The sequence below is a fragment of the Palaemon carinicauda genome, chromosome 3 (assembly GCF_036898095.1).
Source record: "Palaemon carinicauda isolate YSFRI2023 chromosome 3, ASM3689809v2, whole genome shotgun sequence".
In the NCBI taxonomy this organism is placed as follows: Eukaryota; Metazoa; Arthropoda; class Malacostraca; order Decapoda; family Palaemonidae; genus Palaemon; species Palaemon carinicauda.
In genome coordinates, this window is record NC_090727.1 from 173,326,847 (window position 1) to 173,350,860 (window position 24,014).

A 24,014-nucleotide genomic window follows, 5' to 3' on the forward strand; every position below is an offset into this window, starting at 1 on the left:
TGTAGAGAATTACAGATACAGAAAAATAAGAGAAAACTTGTATTAACTTCGCTTTAGAAGAAACTATCACTTACTTTCTTAATGAGACGACTATTTTTAAAGAATATAGGATCATACCTCGATCTTTTCTCTTTTCTTTTAAACAAGAATGAGATCAAGGTTGAGGTTCATTTAGTTGTCGTGTAGACAATAACTGTCTCTCCTTATTCTCTGCAATTTTCTATCTGTTTTCAAGGCTCACTTTTCCAAATTCCTCACAGGCAGAGGATATCAATATTGAGAGACGGTTTTCCCATACCGAGTGGTTGTACTGCTATTACATTCTATGTAATCTCGAAAATACCATATGAGATTGGATATTTTGAGCGCAGGGATGACAACATTGACCTTGTATACTTTGAAGACTTGGTGAGACTTAAAGCAGACTTTCAGCGATTTGCTACAAGTGGAAAGACCCGAAATCTAAAATAATTTCTACAGATGAGAACTAGGAAATTAGTACAATGAGAAGGGGACATTTCTTCTTCTTCTTCTTCATCTTATTATTATTATTATTATTATTATTATTATTATTATTATTATTATTATTATCATTATTATTATTATTATTATTATTTGCTAAGCTACAACCCTAGTTAGAAAAAGAGGATGCTATAAGCCCAGGGGCTCCATCAGGGAAAATAGCCCAGTGAGGAAAGGAAACAAGGAAAAATAAAATGTATGAAGAACAGTAACATTTAGATAAATATTTCCTATATAAACTACAAAAAACTTTAACAATACAAGAAGAAGATAAATAAGATAGAATAGTGTGCCCGAGTGTAAACTGAAATAAGAGAACTTTATGGCACTACACAAGACTTAGAGAGCAATGGTTTGATTTTGGAGTGAACTTCTCCTAGAAGAGCTGCTTTCCATAGCTAAAGAGTCTCTGCCACCCTTACCAAGAGGAAAATGGACACTGAACAATTACAGCGATGTAGTTAACCCCTTAGGTAAAGAAAAATTGTTTGGCAATTTCAGTGTTGTCAGGTGCATGAGGACAGAGGGAAATATGGAAAGAATAGGCCACTCTATTCGATGTATGTGTAGGTAAATGGAAAATGAACCGGAAGCAGAAATGATATAAAAAAAAAAAATTAAACAAACTGTTAGATATTGAAATTGTTATATCTATCTCTAAAATTAGGATCTATAAAGAGAAATGAATCCCTGATCAACCGAATAACGGACTTTGAAAGATGACAATCAGGTTGCAAGATTGGAACCGTGACCTTCTTCGAGTTCGATAATGATATTTTGTGAAGCCTTTTGGAAGTTCCTTCATGCGGATCAAAATAAAATTTGAAATATTACAATCATAAAGTTTCCTTTCAGCGCAGTTTATTAAGTAATTTCGGAGTTTCCATATAAATAGATTTCATATTTTGAATTTTCACTTTATCTGGAGAGACGTCTTAGATTTTTTGGCGCTACTGAGATATTGCTGTATATATGGGGGTCTAAAAAATTAGGCACGCATATACACACAAGCACACATATCACACACACACACACACACACGCACACATACACACACACACATATATATATATATATATATATATATATATATATATATATTTATACATATATATATACACGTATATATACACATATATATGTGAATATATATATATATATATATATATATATATATATATATATATATATATATATATATATGCATATGTGTGTGTGGAAATCTTTTAAAATATTTTTCAATGCAATAAATTGGTTTAAAATTCTTGGATAGGTCTACGTATAAATATTAGCCCTTCTTGCCTATGCATATATGTATATATATATATATATATATATATATATATATATATATATATATATATATATATATATATATATATATATATATAATCTTAATTACATTAAAATTCCAAGCATTTAATTTTTTTGCACATACATGTATAGCGTACAATACTGAATAACATACTAAACGTTAAAAGGGTATATAATCAAATATTTCCAAGGAAGGTAAAAGCAAGATATTTTTGTAAATAAACTTTATTTGATTTCGAGTTATTTCCAAAAATAGATTTTTCACATGCAACTCAAGCCACTGACTCCGGATTCGAAGACCATGATGCCAAATGACATAAGATTCTTCTATGAAAATACTTTACTTCACCCTTGATATTCCTTCGCTTTCTCCTTCTTCAGTAGTGATGTCCATGATGGTAGTCATCGTGGTGGACGTAGTCGTCAGGAGCTGCTGCTGCCGCAGCTGCCTGTTTGTTGTAGAGGTGGAAGAACTGGGACTTGGCAGCTGCCACTTCAGGGGTGTCTTGGACGTGGCCGTTAGCGACCACTACGGTAGAGGGCACTGAATATGAGGCTGCCGATTGGTATGAAGGGGCATGAACAACATGGTGAGCAGGAGCGTGGACCACATGATGAGTAGGAGCGTGGACTACAGCATGAACAGGAGCATGATGATAGGCGGGAGTAGTACCGTAGCGTCCATAGGCTCCGACGGCAGCCAACTGCCTCTGGTAGGCGTCGAAGAATGCGTTCTTGGCAGCAGCAACTTCGTAGGTGTCCAAAACTGGAATGACTTTGCCGTCAACGCCTGCTGGGATAGAGGAGGCCAGGGGACCAGTGTATTTGGGTTGGTAGGTCCCTCCATAGGAGTAGCTGGGGAAGGAAGTATAGGCCTGATGGGGAAGAGCTGAGCACAGCCCCATCACTGCCAAAGCAACCTGTTGGACAAATAGATACTGAGACTCAGTCATGTAAGAATGAGACAATGGCATTATATTGTCTTTTTCGAGAACCACCTCTCTCTCTCTCTATTTATATATATATATATATATATATATATATATATATATATATATATATATATATATATATATATATATATATATATATATACACACACATATATATATATATATATATATATATATATATATATATTTAGGAAATTTTTTTTCGATGTAGTGAGAGATTTCATCAATGGCAGATGACAAATTATAACACCTTACTTTGCCTCCGCTATTTCTCCCTCAAACTCAAACATCTAAATAGAATTCTTAGGCAAAAACTGTATCTGTGATTCCGTTGTATGCTTTAAGAATAAATATTGAAAATATTAGCGTGAATCAGACCCAGGAAATACAAATCTTCTATTTGAAATAAACTAATTTATTCCAAGTCGAAGCACAAATGAGATCATCAGAAACTTGAAATGAGATTCTATGTTTTCCTCACCAAAGTCCTCATTGTTGTTGTGGTTGAAAGGTAATCTTGAGTTACACTGTGATGATCCAAGTTATTGCCAGTATTTATATACACTTCGGTTTTACCCCACCCAACTCATTTCCTGTTGTTAACACTCAGGAGTGTGGGAGGATGGAGGGCTGGGTGGTTGTAACTGGACCCAGGAACACCTCACCACTGGTCATAATCAAGGCAAAAGCTATTAGGAGGCTTTTCTCCTCCAAAGAATTCTATACATGGGGTTTCACACTCCGTTTTCTTACTAATAAAAATGCAATGACCCGATATTATTAATATTAGTATTAGCCCAAGTAGTAGTAGCAGTAGTAATTGTAGTAATAGTTGTAGTAGTAGCAGTAGTATTAGTATTTCTATTATCACTTTTATAATGGTAAACATCAAAATTATGAGTCACACGAGGAATAATAAATGAAACATATTCCTTCCCTTTAATGGATTCGAGCCTATGCTCATTCTTGAGTGTAAAGTTACTACTTAGTCCATAATACTATTAATACTAATTGAAAGGAATAGGCTTAGAATATGATATATAATGCATTATCTTTTACAAATATCTGGAACAAGCTTTAATGCTTTGGACTTCTATTTCTGCTTCTTTGTTCCCGAATTTTATAGCCATCCCTCCTTTGATAAACTGATCGGTGGAATAGCTTTTTCTTTATATTCCATTTTTAAGGGTGCCAAGATGCTCGTTCCGTCGGCCTCTACATCAAGAAATGAATCAATGACGAAATTCTCTTTTTTTAGTAATCATTATGCGTTAAGATGGTATTAAGTGTTTAAATCCGAAAACAGAGAGAGAGAGAGAGAGAGAGAGGGGGGGAGAGAGAGAGAGAGAGGGAGAGAGAGAGAGATAGAGAAAGTGAACTCAAAGAACGAAATATAACAACAAAAACTTAATAAGATAAAAACATCAATAAAATATTTTCTTCATTCCTAAAAAATATTTGTTAAAGAATTTAACATTAAAATTTCCAATTTCGACAACAAAAACCCCGCACTCAATAACGTTTCTGCAATGGCAATTCAACATATCTAACAGAAAATGTATTTTGGTATTAAAAAAGATTAAAAAAATATCACTAAAGATTGCATTAGACATAAACGGTCCTCCAAAGATCACGCGGCTGTCAATGAATGGCCGATTTGTCCATGAATTATTTGTGTTAATAATCACGGAGAAATATTGATACAAATGTTGCTGAATCTATTCTATAGATTGCACGTGGTATTTAATCACGGGATACGACTATAATGATAATAATAATAATAATGATAATAATAATAATAATTATTATTATTATTATTATTATTATTATTATTATTATTATTATTGGTAATATTATTATTATCATCATCATAATTATTATTATTATTATTATTATTATTATTTTTTCTTTAAAGATAATCACTACCACAGTAGCATTATTTTGGTAGCTAAGCTTTTCAATTGCTCGTATTTTTCTTCTTTCGTAAGTACTGTCTTGTACCAGTAACCGTGCAGTTAATCATTGGCAGGAGAGAGCAAAATGCATAGAAAAAAAAATCTATAATTGTACTAAAGTAAACTTAACATGATCGGTAAAATTAAAAATATTGATGCTACACGTTACAAGAGGGTGCCGAGTGTCTCCTCCCATCAGCAGGTAAAATCTATCTAAGGAATGGTGAGCAGGTTCCTTATATATGCCGTGGCTTATTACATCAGCTACTAGTCACTAAATGGTTGTAAGTGGAGTACGTATCTGGTCTGTGATGGAGCTGTTCTCCCATTTACTGTGGCACTCGCTAGGAGATGTTCTATCACAGTCAGGTTGGTATTCCACTCACAGCCATCGGTGTAGGGTGGAGTTAGGGTATGGGTGGGACCAGCAAGGGCTCTCAAAGCGGTGCACTGATTGGCCAATACGCTGCTTGGGCCCATTCAGAGTCAGGCAAGCTGTTCAACCACTCAGATTTCCCGGTCAGGAGAGTCCAGGGCTGCCTGCAGATTTTCAGAGGTGCTCATTGGGAGATCCAACTGTTGTTTAGGGGTACTGCCAATGATCTCTATATTTCTTATGATGTCCCTTTGAACAACGTTCTTGTTGTAAACGAGTAGCTGGTGGGTCTTGATGGCTCCCTACTAAACATTGCAGGACAATCTTCTGGAGAGTCTCATCGTTGTCATTCTAATGTAACAGCCGAGCCATCCACAGATTGGCCATTGATAGGAAAAAACAACGTTGGACCTCTTCAGAAAGTCCTTCACTGGAGGAGCCAGGTTGTTTCTCACAATGAGGGATCAAGTCTTCGTTGTTTTATAGTGAATAATTTAGTTAATTGTAGAGGCTTCTTGAACAGGTTCGACATGGTTCTTTTTTATGTCCCTCATTGCCTTCTCATCCTATTGGTACTGGCTGTGCATGATGCCTTTGTACTATAAGTTGATACGAAAAAGTATGCTCTCACTGCTGGGCTCATTCTCGTACCACTTGTCCGTAGCACGTTTGACTTCTCTATTGACCTGCTGGTTAGATTAGCCATTGTTAACAAGGACCTGAGTAATCATTTCCAGTTTCTCGTGAGTCTCCGTGCAGGAAGAACAATGGGAGAGGGTTCAATGAACAGGGTCACGGATGGTGGAATGTCTTGAATCTAGTGGGACATTCACTATCACCATTTAAGCAAAGGCCTAAGTTCCTGGGTTTAGTGTAGACGTTGGTATCAAAACCACGCTCAGCAGTTGAGATCAGGACCTCCAGGAAAGGAAAGTAGTGGTTGTTTTGATGTTCCATCGTGAATATGAGAACACCGCACTCCTCAAAAGTCCTACGAAGCTCATCCATACAAGGGGGTTTTAACTAAGTGGTCATCAATGTAGCGGACGTATATATCAGGTTGATCTACATGAGCAAAATCACGCTTCTTGTCGACACCCATTTAGCAGTTGGCAAAAGAACGCCCAGAGGGGAGCCCATCGCTACACAATCCTTTTGAATATATATATGCCAATGGTGGGTGGAGAAGGGGGCGTTTATCGTACAGATTTCTCCTCCTATTGTTTATTTAAGTTTTTATAGTTTATTTATGAAAGATCTAATCTGTTGTTGTTACTGTTCTTAAAATATTCTATTCTCCTTGCTTCTCTTCTAGTTTACTTATTTACTTTTTCCTTTCCTCGCTGAACTATGCTTCCCTCTTGGAGCCCTTGGGCTTATAGCATCCGGTGTTTTTTAATAATAATAATAATAATAATAATAATAATAATAATAATAATAATAATAATAATAATAATAATAATAATATATGCATGAATATATAATTATTTGTCACTAATACGTGACTTTCACAGCTGTAAACATCTACCAAAAATTGACTTGATTTCGAATTCAACCTTGGGAAAATATCTCCACTAGGAATTCATTTATAAAGCATTTCTGGCTAAGCAATGACTCTAAGGTCTAATCTATGCCTCTCGGTCGAAACATTCCCAATAGTAGACTCCACTAATAGATATCAAGAGAAATATAAATTCATTCAAGGTCCACTCTACATATTCCTGTCGAATTCAGGTATCTTTATATTCACTTTAAATCTGTAACACGTGGCTGTTTATGATGATCAGTTGTCACTAGCAAACGTGAATTCAAGTTTAAGTAAAGATTTTTCAAGTCAACAAGAATAAGTACAATGGACTTGAATAGAACATATATCTCTCTCAGTGGCTCATTGCTCAAGTCTACAGTTCACATTACTTTGACAGAGGCATCAGTTGGAGACCTAGCACATCCGAAATCACTTGCATAAAAAAAAATATTTCAGTGGATATATTCCTGAGGTTAATTTCGATATTATTTTCCTTTCGGTGCTAATATATATATATATATACATATATATATATATATATATATATATATATATATATATATACACACACACACATATATATATATATATATATATATATATATATATATATATATATATATATATATATCTACACTCCCAAAAACCTATGTCTATATATATATATATATATATATATATATATATATATATATGTATATATATATATATATATATATATATATATATATATGTGTGTGTGTATATATATATACATGCATACATATGAAGATATGTATAATACATCACGCTAAACAATTTAATAAATTATAGATTTTTCTGACGAATTAATCTTTTAAGAGGAAATGTTCGGTCGTCGGTTGAAAAAGAGACCGGAACAACAACACGGAAATTAATTTTACGAGCAATAAGGAATGCAACGGAAATAAAAGAAAATATATTGAAATAGATATGATCTCGGAACAATGGTGCCTCGTGGGTAGTGCTGACAGCGCCTCCAAGGACTGATGACTGATGGATTACATGAGTGTTTATATAGGTTAGAAATAAGTCAATTGGTGCGTCAAGGTCATTTTCGATACTGCATACAACCGGTTGTTAAGCTTCAGTAGGGCGAGAAGGAAATCACTTATAGGCAGTAAATTATAATAGAAAAAATGTAGGAGAAATTATTAATTAGAATAGGAGAAAATCGTTGTACCCTGTTATTAAATTCTATGGAATCACGAAAATAACATAACAGGTTCTATTAATTGTTGATTTGAATGTGGGATTGACATCTTTTACCTTATATACTTTGGAGACTTGATAGACTTAAAGCAGATTTTCAGAGGTTTGCTACAATTAGAAAGTCACATGGACACCCGAAATCAAATAAAAAAAATTCTACAAATGGTGACTTGTAGACTATTTTATTACAAAATGGGAACTTTCGTATCACATAGATATTGTAGAATACACAAAAAAACTGTTCTATATCGAACCATATTTATTACTAAAATATGGATTACTTTAGGAAATTGAAATCCGGGATCAATGCAATTTGCAAATCTAGATTATTTGAGGGGAAGGGGATTGCTGAAGCCCTTTTGAAAATCATTTATGCATTTCAAAATAAAACGTGAAATTTTCCAATTCAAACTATCATAAAGTTTCCATTCATCAATATTTGTTGAGTAATTTGAGTTTCCAAATAATTTTTTGTATTTTAGATTTTCAATTAGTCCAGAGAGATATTGTCTTTGATTTTTAGGAGCTACAAACGCATTATATATATCATGTATATGAGTGTCTACAAGCTTATACGCACATATATAATTTATATATATACTTATATATATGCATATATATATAAATATATATATGTATATATATATATAGATAGATAGATAGATAGATAGATAGATACATAGATACATATATATCTTTGAAAAAAGGATCTAAATGTAATTGATTGATTTAAAACTCTTGGGCAGAAGATTTTTCGTATATCTTCATAGATCAAAGTATAAAGATTACAGTCCTTCTTGTCTATGCATATATATCTAAACTTAATTACATCAAAATTCCATGAATTTTTAAAATATTTTTACACATGTAGGCAAAGTGTACAATACGGAATTACATACAAAATGTAGAGATGATATATAATCAAATATATTTAAGGAAGATAAAAGTAACATTTTTTTGTAAATAAACTTTATTTGATTTCCGAGTTATTTACACAAATAGATTTTTCACATGCAACTCAAGCCACTGACTCTGGATTCGAAGACCATGATGCCAAATGACATAAGATTCTTCTATGAAAATACTTTACTTCACACTTTCTATTCCCTTCGCTTTCTCCTTCTTCAGTAGTGGTGTCCATGATGATGGTCATCGTGGTGGGCGTAGACGTCAGGAGCTGCTGCTGCCGCAGCTGCCTGTTTGTTGTAGAGGTGGAAGAACTGGGACTTGGCAGCTGCCACTTCGGGGGTGTCTTGGACGTGGCCGTTGGCGACCACAACGGTAGAGGGCACAGAGTATGAGGCTGCAGGAGCGTGGACCACATGGTGAGCAGGAGCATGGACCACATGGTGAGTAGGAGCGTGGACTACAGCATGAACAGGAGCATGGTGATAGGCGGGAGAAGCACCATAGCGTCCATAGGCTCCGACAGCAGCCAACTGCCTCTGATAGGCGTCGAAGAAGGTGTTCTTGGCAGCAGCCACTTCGTAGGTGTCCGAAACTGGAATGACTTTGCCGTCAACGCCTGCTGGGACAGAGGAGGCCAGGGGCCCAGTGTATTTGGGTTGGTAGATCCCTCCGTAGGAGTAGCTGGGGAAGGAAGTGTAGGCCTGATGGGGAAGAGCTGAGCACAGCCCCATCACTGCCAAAGCAACCTGTAGGACAAATTGATTTTAAGACTTAGTTATTTAAGTATGAGATACTTGAAATTTCCATTCATCAATGTTTGTTGTGTAATTTCGGAGTTTCTAAATAATTTTCGATTTTCAATGTGGCCGGGGATATGTTATGTTCGATTTTTAAGAGCTACAAAATCATTATATATAGTGATTTATTCCAAATGGAAGCACAAATGGGATCATCAGAAACTTGAAATGAGATTCCATGTTTTCCTCACCAAAGTCCTCATTGTTGTTGTGGTTGAAAGGTAATCTTGAGTTACACTGTGATGTTCCAAGGCACTGACAGTGTTTATACACACTGCGGCTTTGCCCCACCCAACTCATTTCCCGTCGCTAACACTCAGGGGTGTGGGAACATGGTGGGTGTGGTTACTGGGAGGGGGGCCTCCTCCAGAAAATCCTAAATATGTGGTTTTAAACATTGATTTTTACCAGTAAAAATACAGTGATCTTATGTGATATACATTACTATTGCCATAAGTAGTAGCCGTAGTAGTGGTATTTCCATTATCATTTATATAATTATAAATGTCCAAATCATGATTAGTGATAACAAGAATGACATCTAACCTACTTTATACCTTACACTAAGAACATTTTGACTCACATGAGGTATAAGAACTGAAAAATTTTCCTTCCTTTTAATATATTCGATCTTGTACTATTGATACTAATTAAAAGGAATAGACGTAGAATATGATGCACAATGCATTATCTTTAACAAATATCTGGAATAAGCTTCAGTCCTTTGGACTTCTAGTTCTGGTTCTTTATTCCCGAATTTTATAGCTATCCATCCTTTGATAAACTGATCTATAGATTAGTTTTCTTTCATCTCCCGTTTTAAGGGTGCCTGGTTGTTCGTTCCGTCGGCCTCTAGATCAAGAAAGATTTTAATGATAAAATTATCTTTTTTTAGTATTCATTTGTACGTTAAGATGGTAATAATAATTTAAACCCCAAAATACAGAAAGAGAGAGAGAGAGAGAGAGAGAGAGAGAGAGAGAGAGAGAGAGAGAGAGAGAGAGAGAGAGAGAGAGAGAGATCTATAAAAAGGAAGAAAGAAATATAACAACAAAAACTTAATAAGATAAAAATATCAATAGAATATTTTCTTCATTCTTAAGAATTATTTGTTAAACAATTCAACATTATAATCTGTAATTTTGACAATATAAACACTACACTCAATAACATTTCTGTGATGGTAATACATCTCTAAAAGAAAAAAGTATCTTGATTTAGAATAAGGTAAATAAAATATCGCTAAAGATTGAACTAGATACAAACCGTCTTCCAAAGATCATGTAAGTGTCAAAGAATGGCTGACTAGCCCAGGAATTATTTCTGTAAATAATCACAAAGAAATCTATCATCGGACGTTGCTGAGTGTTTTCTATAGATTGCACGTGGTATTAAGTTATGAAATGCGATTATTATTATTATTATTATTATTATTATTATTATTATTATTATTATTATTTCCTTAAAGATAATCACTACCGCAGTAGCATTAATTTGGTAGCTGAGCTTTTCAATTGCTCGTATTTTTGTTCTTTTGTAAGTACTATGTTGGACCAGTAACCGTGCTGTTAGTCATTGGCAGGAAAGAGAATAAAGCATAAACAAATCTATAATTTTACTGAAGTAAACTTATCATGATTTGTAAATTAAAATATGGATGCTACACGTTATGATAGAGTGCCGAGTGTCTCCTCCCATCCTCAGGCAAAATCTATCTAGGGAATGGTGAGCAGGTTTCTTATATATGCCGTGGTTGGCTCTTCACATCAGGTGCTAGTCGCTGAATGGTTGTGGGTGGAGTACGTAACTGATCTGTGATGGAGCTGTTCTCCCATTTACTGTGGCACTCGCTAAAAGAAGTTTTATCACAGTCAGGTTGGTATTCCATTCACAGCCATCGGTGTAGAGTGGAGTTAGGGTGTGGCTAGTTCCAACAAGGTCTCCCAAAGCAGTGCGCTAACTGGCCAATACCCTGCCTGGGCCCGGTTTAGAGTAAGGCAAGCTGTTCAGCCGCTCAGAGTTCCGGTCTGGGGAGTCCAGGGCTACCTGATGATTGTCAGAGGTGCTCATTGGGAGATCTTCCTGTTGTCTCGGGCGCTGCAAATGATCTTTGTATTTCTTATGATGTCCCTTTGAACAAACAACGTTCTTGTTGTAAGCGAGTAGCTGGTTGGTAGGTCTTGATGGTTCCCTGCTGAACGTGGTAGGACAATCTTCTGGAGAGTCTCATCGTTGTCATTCCAATGTAACAGCCGAGAATTCTACAGATTGGCATTGATAGGAAAAAACAACGTTGGACCTCTTCAGAAAGTCTTTCACTGGAGGAGCCAGGTGGTTTCTCATAATGAGGGATCGACTCCTAATAGTTCTATAGTAAATAATTTAGTTGATCGTAGAGTCCTCTTAAGCAGGTTTGACATGGTTATTTTAGATGTCCCTCATGGCCTTCTCATCCTGTTGGTACTGGCTGTGCATGATGAATCTGTATTATAAGTTGATACTAGAAGGTATGCTCTCACTGCTGGGCTCGATCTCGTACCACTTGTCCATACCTCGTTTGACTTCTCCACTGACCTGCCTGTTGGGGTAGCCGCTGTTAACGAGGACCTGGGTAATCGTTTCCAGTTCCTTGTGAGTCTCCGACCAGGATGAACAATAGGAGAGTGCAAAATGAACAGGGTCACGGATGGTGGAATGTCTTGTGTCTCGTGGGGCATTCACTATCACCATTCAAGCAATGAGGGTTTAGTGTAGACCTTGGTATCAAATCCATGCTCACTAGTTGAAACCAGGACCTCCAGGAAGGGAAGGGAGTCGTTACTTTGATGTTCCATCGCGAATATGTGTAAATTGAACTCCTTAAAGGTCCTACGAAGCTCATCCATATATTCTGTAACGAGGGTTTTAACTAAGTTATCACTGATTTAGCGGATGTATATATCAGGTGATCTACATGAGCAAAAAAATCGCTCCTTGACGACACCCATTTGGCAGTTGGCAAAAGAACGTCCAGAGGGGAGCGCATCGCTACATAATCCTTTTGAATGTACATATGCCTATGGTGGGTGGAGAATGGGGCTTTTTCGTACAGATTTCTCATCGTATTGTTTTTTTAAGATTTTATAGTTTATATATGAAAGATCTAATTCATTGTTGTTACTGTTCTTGAAATATTCTATTCATATTGTTTCTTGCTTCTCTGCTAGTTTACTTATTTCCTTGTTTCCTCTCCTCACTTGACTATGTTTTCCTGTTGGAGCCCTTGGGCTTATAGCATCCTGCTTTTCCAACTACAGTTGTGGCTTAGCTTGTAACAATGATAATAATGATAATAATAGACGTGTATATGATTATTTGTCGCTAATACGTGACTTTCACATCTGTAAACATCTACCAAAAATTGATTTGATTTCGAATTCAACATTGGGAAAATATGTCCACTAGGAATTCATTTATAAAGCATTTCTGGCTAAGCAATGACTCTAAGATCTAATCTATGCCTCTCAGTCGAAACATTCCCAATAGTAGACTCCACTAATAACCATCAAGAGAAATATAAATTCACTGTACATATTCCGGTCGAATTCAGGAATCTTTACTTTGCCTTGAAATCTGTAACACGTGGCTGTTTATGATGATCAGTTGTCACTGAGCCACGTGAATTCAAGTGTAAGTAATGATTTTTTCAATTCAACAGGAATAAGTACAATAGACTTGATCGAATATATATCTCTCTTAGTGGCTCATTGGTAAAGTCTACAGTTCAGATTACTTTGACACAAGGCATGGGTTGGAGACCTTGCCCATTCAAAATCCATTTCATGAAAGATTTTTCAGTGAATATATATGCCTGAGGTTAATTTCGATATTATTTTCGATTCAGTGTTTATAATATATATATATATATATATATATATATATATATATACATATATATATATATATATATATATATGTGTGTGTGTGTATATATATGCATACATATATATATGTATATGTATATAAATATATATGTATATATACAGTATATATATATATATATATATATATATATATATATATATATATATATATACATACATACATACATCCATACACACATACAGTGTGTGTCTATGTATATATATATATATATATATATATATATATATATATATATATATATATATATATATATATATATATACAACTATAGGGATGTATAATACATCAAGCTAAGCAACTTAATGAATTATAGATTTTGTGATGAACTAATCCCTTAATAGAAATGCTCGGAAATTAATTTTACGAGCAATAAAAGATACATCGGAAATACTACGAAAAATACGGGCATAAATCCTATCTCGGAACAATGGTGCCTTATGGGTAGTGCTGACAGCGCCTCCAAGGTCTGACGACTAATGGATTACGTGATTAATTATATAAATTAGATATAACTCAACTGGTGTGTCAGGGTCATTTTCGTCAATGCATACAACCTGTTGTTAAGCTTCATTTGGGCAAGAAGGAAATGAATTACATGCAGTAAGGTTTAATAGAAAAAAATGTAGGAGAAATTATTTAGTATAAGAGATAATCGTAGTACCCTGTTATTACATTCTGTGGAATCAGGAAAATACCATAACAAGTTCGATTAATTGTAGATTTGAACGAAGGGTTGACGTTTTTGATCTTATATACTTTGGAGACATGATGAGACTTAGGGCAGTTTTTCAGCGGTTTGCTGCAATCAGAAAGTCACATGGAGACCCGAAAAAAAAATAAAAAATTTCTACACATGATAATTTGTAAAATATTTAATTGAAAATGGGACAATTCGTATCACATAGATATTGTAAAATACTCGAAAATAAAAAAAATTAACTATCATATATCGAAACTTCCATCAATCATTAAAATGTGGATTTCTAAAAGGAATTCATTCCAGGATCAACGCAGTTTACAAATCTAGATTACCTGAAGGGCGAGGAGTGAGCCTCACATTTTAGCCAGGTTTGGACGAAAGATAGCGGACCTTATGAACACATTTTAATCAGAGCCACCGAGATGACACAATCCCGTTGCAAGATTGGAACCATGACCCTCGTCGAAATCGATCATGAAATTTTGTGAAGCCTTTTGGAAAATCTTTCATTCATATCAAAATAAAACTTAAAATTTTCCAATTCAAAGTAGTCTGAAAGTTTCCATTCATCAATGGTTGTTGAGTGATTTCGGAGTTTCTAAATAATTTTAGATTTTCAATTTGTCCAGGGATATATGTCTTCGATTTTTAGGAGCTACAAAATCATTATATACATCATGTATGTGAGTGTCTACAAGCTTACACGCACACGCACATGCATATTCATATATATAATTCATATATGCAAAAATTATAGGGCTATCAGTCTATTAACACATGCTTATAAAGTTCTAGCGAAAATCATACAAAGCAGAATAACGAGGTAAGAAGAGGAAATAATTGATGAGGGGAAAGCCGGATTTATGACAGGAAGAGGAATAATCGATCATATATTCACCTTCTCACAAAACATAAAAAAATTCTGGGAGAAGGAAAGAGATCTTTATTGTTTATTAATTGATTTCAGACGAGCGTTTGACTCCATATGGAGGGAAGGAATTATCAAAATTTTGAAAGAATGGAGATTAGAACCAAAAATACTGGAAACCATCAGGATTGTATGGAAGGACATCAGCTATGGTAAGAAAAGGACAGTGTTTGACAGAAGAGTTCAGAACTACTGGTGGGGTTATACAGGGTTACCCACTATCACCACACCTCTTCAACCTATACTTCGAATGGGACTTGGAGATTATGAGGGTGGCATATATATAGGAGGGACAAAAATATTTAACGTGAGATATGCAGAAGACGAAGTGCTTGTAGCAGAAAATAAGGAGGAACTTCAGAGAGTGTTGAGAATGGTGGAGGAACAGTGCAATAGGTGTGAATTGGTGATAAACAGAGAGAAAATCATAAGTAAGAGAATTAGATGCCAAAGAGATCCCTTAGAAATACGGCTATCAGAGGGAGAAGTGGAACAAGTCAATGAGTTTAAATATTTGGGAGTGTTTTTCACGGCAGATAGATAGATGGAAAGAGCAATTCAAGACCGAATCTCAAGTGGTCATTAAGCATTTGGGGGGGCTAAAAAGTATCAGGAAAGATAGAACTATGTCCAGACTATTAAAAGCAATATTGATCCCCACTGGGATATACAGTGCTTGATGCTGGGTACTGAAGAAGATGAAATGTCTCAAAAGAATCTGTGGTGTGAGGTGGGAGGACAGAATTACTAACGAGAGAGTGAGAGAAATGGTTGGTATTGAAGACACAATCCTGATTAGAGTAGAGGATATAAAGAGGAGATGGTTTAGGCATGTACAGAGGATGGAGCAGGACAGATGGCCAAGGATAGTACTGCATGGACGAGTGGCCGGAAACAGATCGATAGGACAACCAAGAGATGCATGGGTGAAAACCTTCAAGAAATCAAATAGAGGCGGGATATTTCAGCAGCTGGCACTGATGGCATTAGATAGGGATCTCTGTAGAGAATGGCGACATCACACACAGGACCCAACCCAGAGAATTCCGGACGGGATTTAGTGAGTGAGTAATATATGTATATATATAAATAAATATATATATATATATATATATATATATATATATATATATATATAAATATATATACATATATATATATATATATATATATATATATATATATATATATGTATATATATATATTTATATATATACAGTATATATATATATATATATATATATATATATATATATATATATATATATATATACATATATATATATAAATATATATACATATATATATATATATATATATATATATATAAATATATATACATATATATATATATATATATATATATATATATATGTATATATATATATATACATTTATATATATATGTATATATATATATATATATATATATATATATATAAAATTTTTAAAGGATATCCATGTAATAGATTAGTTTAAAATTCTGGGACAGAAATTTTTTCGTCTGTCTCCATAAATCAGGGTATAAATATTACAGTCCTTCTTGCCTAAGCATAATTGCATCAACATTCCATGAATCTTTTAATTTTTTGCACATGCAGGTATAGTGTACAATACTGAATAACACAAAATGTTAAAAGGGTATAAAATCAAATATTTTTGAGGAAGGTAAAAGTAAGATTTTTTGTAAATAAACTTTATTTGATTTGCGAGTTATTTACAAAAATAAATTTTTCACATGCAACTCAAGCCATTGACTCTGGATTCGAAGACCATGATGCCAAATGACATAAGATTCTTCTATGAAAATACTTTACTTCACACTTTCAATTCTCTTCGCATTCTCCTTCTTCAGTAGTGGTGTCCATGATGGTAGTCATCGTGGTGGACGTAGTCGTCAGGAGCTGCTGCTGCCGCAGCTGCCTGTTTGTTGTAGAGGTGGAAGAACTGGGACTTGGCAGCTGCCACTTCAGGGGTGTCTTGGACGTGTCCGTTGGCGACCACTACGGTAGAGGGCACTGAATATGAGGCTGCTGGATGGTATGAAGGGGCATGAACAACATGGTGAGCAGGAGTGTGGACCACATGGTGAGTGGGAGCATGGACCACATGGTGAGTAGGAGCGTGGACTACAGTATGAACAGGAGCATGGTGATAGGCGGGAGTAGCACCATAGCGTCCATAGGCTCCGACAGCAGCCAGCTGCCTCTGATAGGCGTCGAAGAAGGCGTTCTTGGCAGCAGCCACTTCATAGGTGTCCGAAACTGGAATGACTTTACCGTCAACGCCTGCTGGGACAGAGGAGGCCAGGGGACCAGTGTATTTGGGTTGGTAGGTCCCTCCGTAGGAGTAGCTGGGGAAGGAAGTGTAGGCCTGATGGGGAAGAGCTGAGCACAACCCCATCACTGCCAAAGCAACCTGTTGGACGAGGCAGATACAAAGAATCAGCCATGAAAGCATAAGAAAGTAGCAATGCCTTTATTCATTATCTGAAACAAGCACTTAAATTACTGTATATATACCGTACAAATATATTTGTGTGCATATATATATATATATATATATATATATATATATATATATATATATATATATATATATATATATATATGTATGTATGTATGTATGTGTATGTGTGTTATATACAATAGGTTTGGAGTGATAAAAATTGCAGAGGATTTCTATACAATGCTATGCAATGGTGACATTAGAAATAATTTCAGCAGTAGAAATAAAGAAACACCTGAGCCAGTACCAAACATAACAGTAGGAAAAGTAAAGAAAGAATTAAAACGTATAAAAAGAGGCAAAGGAGCAGGAGAAGTTGATCTAACGATCAATTCAATGACAGATAAGGGAGATTTCCTAGTAATAAAACTGGCTGAACTCTACAACAAAAGTCTGCACGATTGCTCTATACTTACAGCTTGGGAAAATTCTGTCATTATACTATCTCCCAAAAAGGGAGACACAAAAGTCTTAAAAAGTTACTGCCCACCAAGTTTACTCTCCGTAATACAAAAAATATTTATAAAGAACATAATAGGCCGAATATAATGACAGCTAGACTTTACTCAACCAAGAGAGCGCGCACGCTTTAGAAGTGGGTATTCAACAATTGACCATATCCATATAATTAATCAGGTAGTGAAAAAATCAACAGAGTATGACAAGCCACTACGTATGGCATTTACAGACTATGAGAAAGCTTCTGACTCTGTCAAAACTTCAGTAATAATGAAAGGCCTTCAAAACATGGAAAAAGGAATAGAAGAATCTTATGTTAGAATATTTGATGATATCTATGCAGGAAGTGCAGAAATCCTAAAACTACATGAAGATAATGAGAACTCCAATTGAGAAAGGAGTTAGACAGGTAGACTCCATCTCTCCTAAATTATTCACTACATGTCTATAAAAAGTTTTTAAGAATTCAGATTGGGGAAATGTAGGTAGGAATATTAACGGGGAATACCTTATCAACTTAAGATTTGCAAATGATATAGTTGTGCTTAGTGAATCATGGGAGGAATAACAAAAGATGATAGAAAATTTGAATAGAGAAAGCGGAAATACAGGAATGAAAATGAATATGAGTAAAACTAAGATAATATTCAGTGAAAATACTAAGACAACAAATAAGAGTTATGGACGAGTCACTAGGGATTGTTAAGGAATATACGTTGATGAACATACGGACAGACAGTAAGTGTATCCCCAGAACACGAGTCCGAAATTAAAAGGAGGATAAGCATTGGATGGAGAGCATTAGGTAAAAAAAAAAAAATTAGATTATGAAAAGTAAAATGTTACTTTCTCTAAAATGAAAGGTATTTTATTGACGGTCCTACTAGTGTTAACTTATGCATCAGAAACTTGGAGCCTTACTAAAAACTTAGAACATTAGCTAGTTACAACTCAAAGAACTATGGAAAGAATAATGATGAGAATAACACTATGAGACAGAAAAAGAGCAACAGAGAAAGGAGAGCAAAATAAAGTAGAGGATATTCTAACATGTATGAAAAATAAATGAACACAGCAGGAAATATAATGAGAATGACAGACAATAGATAGACAATAAGAATAACTGAATGGGTCCCTAGAGATTGTAAAAGAAACAGAGGAAGGAAGAGAAGACGATGGATCGACGAACTAAGGTTTGCGGGCGTGGACTGGCACAGAAGGACCATAAACAGACGCAAGTGGAAGGACATGTCTAAGGCCTTTTTATTGCAATGAGCCAGTAACGGCTGATGTTGATATAACTATATATATATATACATATATATATATATACACACACACACACACACACACACACACATATATATATATATATATATATATATATATATATATATATATATATACATATATATGTATATATATATATATATATATATATATATATATATATATATATATATTTCCATGAGATATCTGCCATGGCTATTCCTCAAACACAAACAAAACATTTCTCAGACATTTATACAGATTTTTTGAGAAATCATTATACATAAAACACAACTCTACTTAATTGTTAAATGACTTAGTTATACAAGTTTGGAATGTGTGCAAATATTTATCGTAAATCGGACATAAAAAGAAAAAAAAATCGCAAAGCCTCTATTTGAAATAAGCTAAATTAGTCTCAATGGAAAAATGTGAGACCATCAGAAACTTGGAATGAGATTCAATGTTTTCCTCACCAAAGTCCTCATTGTTGTTGTGGTTGAAAGGTAATCTTGAGTTACACTGTAATGATCCGAGTCACTGGCAGTGTTTATATACACTGCGGCTCTGCCCCACCCAACTCATTTCCTGTCGTTTGTTGCCTCTTGTTCGTTCGTGGGTGGAAGGGAGGTAGAGGAGGTTGGAGGGAAGGAGAAACAACCTCCCCCCCCCATCCCTCTGGTCATAATCAAAGTAATTTTGTTTGCTTTACTTTCAAGGACATTTTAGATGCATTTCTTTTTCTAGTTTGTTCCGTGGGAAACTCGATGACAAACTAATGTTTCATGTCATTAGGAATACGATTATTAATTCTGATTTTAAATTCAATAGCCTTGTGTCTTTGTTTCCTCATCGTTTTCCTACTTATTGATATATTACATATCATAATACTAATTAATATATGTAGTCTGGCAACTACAGATTGATATATCCAAGGTAATAATTATGAAACAGGCGGGAACTAAACACCTCCAAAAATAGTAGTGAGTAGTATTAAATTTTATTTATTTATCTAAAATACCAAAATTAACACTCATACAAGAATATGTCTAGATATTTGGAAAGAATATTTCTTAAGTTGAAGCCCATGGCAATACGTGAGCGAAAGGAAATCTGATAGGAAAAAAAAAAATTATTTCACAAAATGAAAACCACAACTTACTGTTATCCTTCAAAGCACACTAATATACTTCACAAAATTATATAATAAAGTCCCTTTAAAATGCATTTGGCAAAATTCAAAAAAAAAAAAAAATGTTATTCCATTAATAAATCAGAATAAAATAATCATTATATTTTAGAATGTAATTAACGGCAATTTTCTCGTAATCTTTTTTTCAATTAGTCAAAAGGAAATAAGTCATTATAAACACACGAGTCATAGACTAGAGAAAGCATGAGGTAACGCCACCGATGACTGGTATTGTGCTGCAAGATAATACTTAGTCAATCAGTCAATGAAGGCAAGAGGAAATCCATCAATGAAAATTATTCAGCAGCCAGGGGACTAGGAAATTTGAAACAACTTCTTCACAAACGAATAAATAATTGGACTTCAGGAGACCTTTGACATGTGACTCAGATAACCTAGCACTTAATGCAAGGAGATTATAGATTAAGCCTAATTATATTTAAAATTGTGCTATAATAATTTGTCCTTAAAAATGGAAATCCCTTTGTAAATCAACTTCAAGATTTTAAAACCCTTTTTTATATTAACCTTAATATTTGATATCCTTATACAAATAAACTTTATAATTTAAAATCTCTACAAATCAACCTTCAAATTGTAAATCCTTTTGTAAATCAACATCATAATTGGATATCTATTTAAAAATCCACCTTAAAATTTGAAATCCCTTTACAAAAGAAGCTCATAATCGGAAATCACTTTACAAATCTATACTAAAATTTTAAATCCCTTTGCAAATCAAACTCAAAATTTCTAATCGGTTTACAATTCAACATCAAAGTTTCAAATCTTAATAAATCAATCTCAAAATTTAGAATCAATTCGCAACTTAACCTTAGAATCATAAATCCCTTTGCAAATCAACTTCAAAATTTTAAATCCCATTACATCTCTACCTCAAAATTTCAACGCCCTTTCCAAATTAAACTCAAAATTTTAAATTCCTTTACAAATCTACATCAAAATTTAAAATTTCTTCGTAGATTAACCTTAAATCATAAATCCTCTTTCAGATCAACTATAAAAGTTTCGACCCCTTTACAAATCAACCTCAAAATTTCAATGCCTTATGCAAATTAAACTCAAAATTAAACTCAATTTTGCAAATTAACCTCAAAATATTAAATCCATTTACAAATAATTCTCAAAATTTAAAATCTTTTGTAAATCATCCTCCAAATCAGATACACTTTGGAAAATTTACCTCAAATTTTGAAATCACATTTCAAATCAACCTCAAAATAAAAAATACCTTTGTAAATCAACCTCAAAATTTAAATCCCTTCACATATTAAGCTCAAAATTGCACATACCTTTGTGAATCAACTTTAAAATCAGAAGTTCATTTACAAATCCACTTCAAAATTTAAAATCCCTTTGCAAATCAACATCTGAATCAAATTAATCTCTAAACTGGAATTTCCTTTAAAAATAAATTTAGATATTTCATATATCTTTGCAGGTCGACCTCAAATTTTCAATCCCTTTGCAAATCACCCTCAGAATTGGAAATCCCTTTGCAAATCAACCTCAGAATTAGAAGTACCTTTGCATATGAAGCCCAGTGTTTGATTTTTTTTTTTTTTTTTTTTTTTTTGCAAATCAACCTCATACTGGAAATCTATTTGCAAATCAACCTCAAATTTGGAAATCCTATTACAAATTAACCTCAAATTTTTCAACATTTTTGTGAATCTATCTCAAAATTTCAAATTCCAAAACATGTCAACTTCAAAATAAGAATTCTTTTGCAAATCAACCTTAAAAATGGAAATACTTTTGCAAAAGAACTGCACATTGAAGAAGAGGGTACTACTACACGTCCAAATTCATTGCTCGCCAGTCTGAGAATAAGATTGTCAACTTAGTTCTGATGTCACTAAAGAAAGAGTTTTTTTTTCTTGATATTCACAGATATTTGCTCTTGGGAGTTGTATTCCAAAATCAAAAAACTTTATTTCATAATTATACTGAATTTATCAATATTATCGAAATAACTGATATACTTATTCAATCGACGATAATACAAAAAAAGAAAAACTTTTATACTTGTATAACATAAAGCGTTCTTTGAATATACAGGTTTGGGGAGTTACGTATTGTTAGTGTAATATAGGAAATACTAAACAGAAATCATTTCTAACATAAAAAATAAGTTATTGACCAATGACCTCTGGAGAATTTCCGTCTAAATTTCATCAGGATGCTATTTTGAAAATACTTCATTTTAATAAAAGAAATGACAATTATGATTATTTTATTCTTTTAAATACAGCAGCTGAATAAAGAAAAGGTAAATCATAAATTGGCTGAAGTTTGAAAGAACGAAAGTTGCAGAAAATCGGAATGTCAGAGAGAGAGAGAGAGAGAGAGAGAGAGAGAGAGGATTACATCAAAAAGAAAGTACAGCTACCATTTGTTAGGTTAATTTCATCAAGTTATCGAACTACTCAATAAAATTCAGGCAACAGACTCTGCATTAGAAGACCATAATGTCTGATGACATAAGATTCTTCTTTGAACATCCCGTAACTTGAACGCAGTAACCTTAAGCTTTCTCCCGCGCAGAAGTGGAGGTCATGAAGTCAGCTAATGATTATAGACGTCAGGAGCTGCGGCTGCCAATGCAGCTTGCTGGTTGTAGAGGGCGAAGAATTGTGCCTTTGCAGCTGCCACTTCCGGAGTGTCTTGGACATGGCCGTTAGCAACCACCACGGTGGCTGGAATAGTTTGGGCGTAAAAAGGAGTCGTTGTATAGGCTTGGCCAGGGGAATAAATTGCTTGACCAGGGTTATAAATTGTTTGACCACTAGTGTAAATACTTTGACCAGGGTTGTAAATTGTTTGGCCAGGGTTGTAGGTCGTTTGACCAGGGTTATAGATTGCTTGACCAGGACTGGGAATTCCTCCGTAAGGTGTTTGCTGGTAGAGAGGGTTGTAGCTTCCAATGGCTCCTACTGCAGGATTGTAGCTTCCAATGGCTCCTACTGCAGGGTTGTAGCTTCCAATGGCTCCTACTGCAGCCAGCTGCTTTTGGTACGCGTCAAAGAAGGCGTTTCGAGCTGCAGTCACTTCGTATGTATCAGAAACTGGAATAACTTGACCATTCACTCCAGCTGGTACAGAGGAAGCCAAAGGACCTGTGTATCTAGGTTGGTAGTGACTACTGTACGAGTACCTGGGATAGGTTGCATACGCCTGTTGGGGAAGAGCTGTCCACATCCCCATCACTGCTAATGCAACCTGTTGAAAGATATGATAAATTCGTTAATTTGAAAAACAATATTTCATAGAGGGTTGTTTGTTTAGGCTAATAGATTGCAGGGCTAATGTAATGATAATTGTCTGTTTAAACTGTTAGGCTAATGCAAATTCAAAATGTTGTCTGGTGTAACTACGAGACTAATATACAGAGCCATGTTCAGTACGCCACTCTATTGTAAACAAAAG

At 34.5% G+C, this 24,014-nt stretch overlaps 4 protein-coding genes across 5 annotated transcripts in view; all 4 read right to left on the minus strand.

The window, feature by feature from the left end:
* Nucleotides 1-2,076: 2,076 nt before the first annotated feature.
* LOC137638078 (cuticle protein CP1499-like) lies at nt 2,077-3,310 on the minus strand. Its single transcript, XM_068370170.1, has 2 exons — nt 3,271-3,310; nt 2,077-2,756 (listed from the first exon to the last, which is right to left on the minus strand). Exons 1-2 carry the CDS (start codon nt 3,280-3,282, stop codon nt 2,214-2,216), a joined length of 555 nt encoding a protein of 184 aa, XP_068226271.1. The 5' UTR covers nt 3,283-3,310; the 3' UTR covers nt 2,077-2,213.
* Nucleotides 3,311-8,864: 5,554 nt separating this feature from the next.
* On the minus strand, nt 8,865-9,890 carry LOC137638079 (cuticle protein CP1499-like). Its single transcript, XM_068370172.1, has 2 exons — nt 9,776-9,890; nt 8,865-9,533 (listed from the first exon to the last, which is right to left on the minus strand). The coding sequence occupies exons 1-2, from the start codon at nt 9,785-9,787 to the stop codon at nt 9,003-9,005; spliced, it is 543 nt and encodes a 180-aa protein (XP_068226273.1). The 5' UTR covers nt 9,788-9,890; the 3' UTR covers nt 8,865-9,002.
* Nucleotides 9,891-16,850: 6,960 nt separating this feature from the next.
* Nucleotides 16,851-24,014, minus strand: part of LOC137638091 (cuticle protein CP1499-like) — a 119,137-nt gene continuing 111,973 nt past the window's right edge. Inside the window, exons 1-2 of one of the 2 annotated variants that reach the window (XM_068370184.1) lie at nt 19,849-19,887; nt 16,852-17,554 (exon numbers count right to left, since the gene is read on the minus strand). In XM_068370184.1, coding sequence (XP_068226285.1) covers nt 16,988-17,554; nt 19,849-19,860 — 579 coding nt within the window. In that variant the 5' untranslated portion in view covers nt 19,861-19,887 and the 3' untranslated portion in view covers nt 16,852-16,987. Of the gene's footprint in view, nt 17,555-19,848; nt 19,888-24,014 lie in introns of those variants that run through there. The other variant, XM_068370185.1, reaches the window with a different exon arrangement.
* Nucleotides 22,987-23,802, minus strand: LOC137638080 (cuticle protein CP1876-like). The gene has a single exon (XM_068370173.1). The coding sequence runs from the start codon at nt 23,790-23,792 to the stop codon at nt 23,154-23,156; it is 639 nt and encodes a 212-aa protein (XP_068226274.1). The 5' UTR covers nt 23,793-23,802; the 3' UTR covers nt 22,987-23,153.